The sequence below is a fragment of the Trichinella spiralis genome, assembly GCF_000181795.1.
Source record: "Trichinella spiralis strain ISS 195 chromosome Unknown Scfld3009, whole genome shotgun sequence".
NCBI lineage: Eukaryota > Metazoa > Nematoda > Enoplea > Trichinellida > Trichinellidae > Trichinella > Trichinella spiralis.
In genome coordinates, this window is record NW_003529948.1 from 1 (window position 1) to 1,684 (window position 1,684).

A 1,684-nucleotide genomic window follows, 5' to 3' on the forward strand; every position below is an offset into this window, starting at 1 on the left:
AGTTAGATAATGCATTCATCTATGGCATGGTTTGCCATTTTATTTCTAGCAACTGCTGCACTGTCTGATCTGGTAAAATTTATTATTTTTTAAAATAGGAATGCTTTTTTTAGATGCTTTTATGTTATTCATCATTTTGATTTGTTATTTACTTTCAAGTTTGTTTTGACCTAAAAATTATCTTATTTGAAAACCAAAGAAAAGATTTTGAATTTATTTTAAAATTTCAAAAAATATAAGTAATGATTTTTCAGTGAAATGCATCAATAAAAATGAATAATAATGTAGTTTGTGAATGAAATAATCATTACGTTGTAATTTTATAGTAGATAGAATACCTAATATAATTACTCATTTTAAAGAGTTAAAAATATCTTTCAATCAACTGAAATAAGTTTTTAATGAAAAGATTGTGAAGGGAAATTATAAAGAAATCTTTATTATTTACCAACAATTAAAAATTTTAATGAAAAAATTCTTTTTTTTAATTATCTATAATCATGTTATCTAAGCATATATACAAGAAGAACTAACCGTTCTTAAAAACTAAGCGAGTAAAAGATATTAATTAAATGAACATTTATCAATTTATATTACGCATGAATTGCATACATTTTGCATTGCTCTCTGCAATGCATTATTGATTTTTGTTGATTTCAGGATAGAAATCCAACAGTTGTGGAATTGTTTGACAACAACGATGATGAAAATTTTACACAGCAAAAACAAAATGATGCTTATTGTGATCTGTCACAAATTAAGAACCAAAGTGTCTTGCAAAAAGCATTATTAAAAACAAAAATATCAGAAGAGCATGTTCAGGTCCCTTTAGAAAAAGCACTTGAAATTGCTAAGCAGCTACAGCTATATCTGAGCGAATCGACTAACGAAGAAGCTTATTATATAATGTCTAGACTTGTAAAAGCAGAACAATGCAGTTCTCGAAGCAGTTCTATACATGTGCTGCAAATGGAAATCAGAAAGACGAACTGTGAATGGCGTGATGTAAGTATAGCCTCTAATGGAATGTAGTTTTCAAAAACTGAAGCTTAAAACTGTAAATTCGTAACGTATCTGTGTAACATTCAGAAATATTATTTGTTTTTCAGAGATTCATGCAAACAGCAGTAGTTATGCTGATTTAATTCCTTAAACAAAAAAATTATAATATAAATAAATTATAACTGGCTGCATCAGTATTTTTTCGGTTTGTTTAATACACATTGATAAAAGAATTAAAAGAATATAATTATTAATACGATCTGTTTCAAGTAAAATGCAGTAGTGCAAATAGTTTTAAAAATATTTTTCATTTTACAACAAAAAACAATGGATAAGACTATTTTTGAATTTATTTATTTCAGTTCTTTTTTTATTCATTTTATTTATTATTTGCACAGGTAAGAGACTGGGGTTCAGAATACTGCATGCAAAGTCCTCGATAAAGAGAAATTTTATACGTGCATATGGACGGGCGAAAGTAAATGGGTCCCAGACTAACAAAACAATATGGCGTCATGTGGTGGGTGAATATTCTTCAGTAAGTTCTGTCTTTAATGCATATGAAATAATTTGTTTCAGGCAAATTCTTATCAGTTTTTGTTCATACAAAAAATTTCAATAAGGAAACCATTATCAGCATATATGATATTTTATATTGAGCATGTTCTAAATCAGACTTTTT

General features: G+C 27.1%; 1 protein-coding gene across 1 annotated transcript; it reads left to right on the plus strand.

Moving 5' to 3' along the window:
• Positions 1 to 9: 9 nt before the first annotated feature.
• On the plus strand, positions 10 to 1,445 carry Tsp_14747 (conserved hypothetical protein). The gene is made up of 4 exons (XM_003368144.1): positions 10 to 72; positions 661 to 1,005; positions 1,110 to 1,130; positions 1,401 to 1,445. Exons 1-4 carry the CDS (start codon positions 10 to 12, stop codon positions 1,443 to 1,445), a joined length of 474 nt encoding a protein of 157 aa, XP_003368192.1.
• Positions 1,446 to 1,684: the final 239 nt, after the last annotated feature.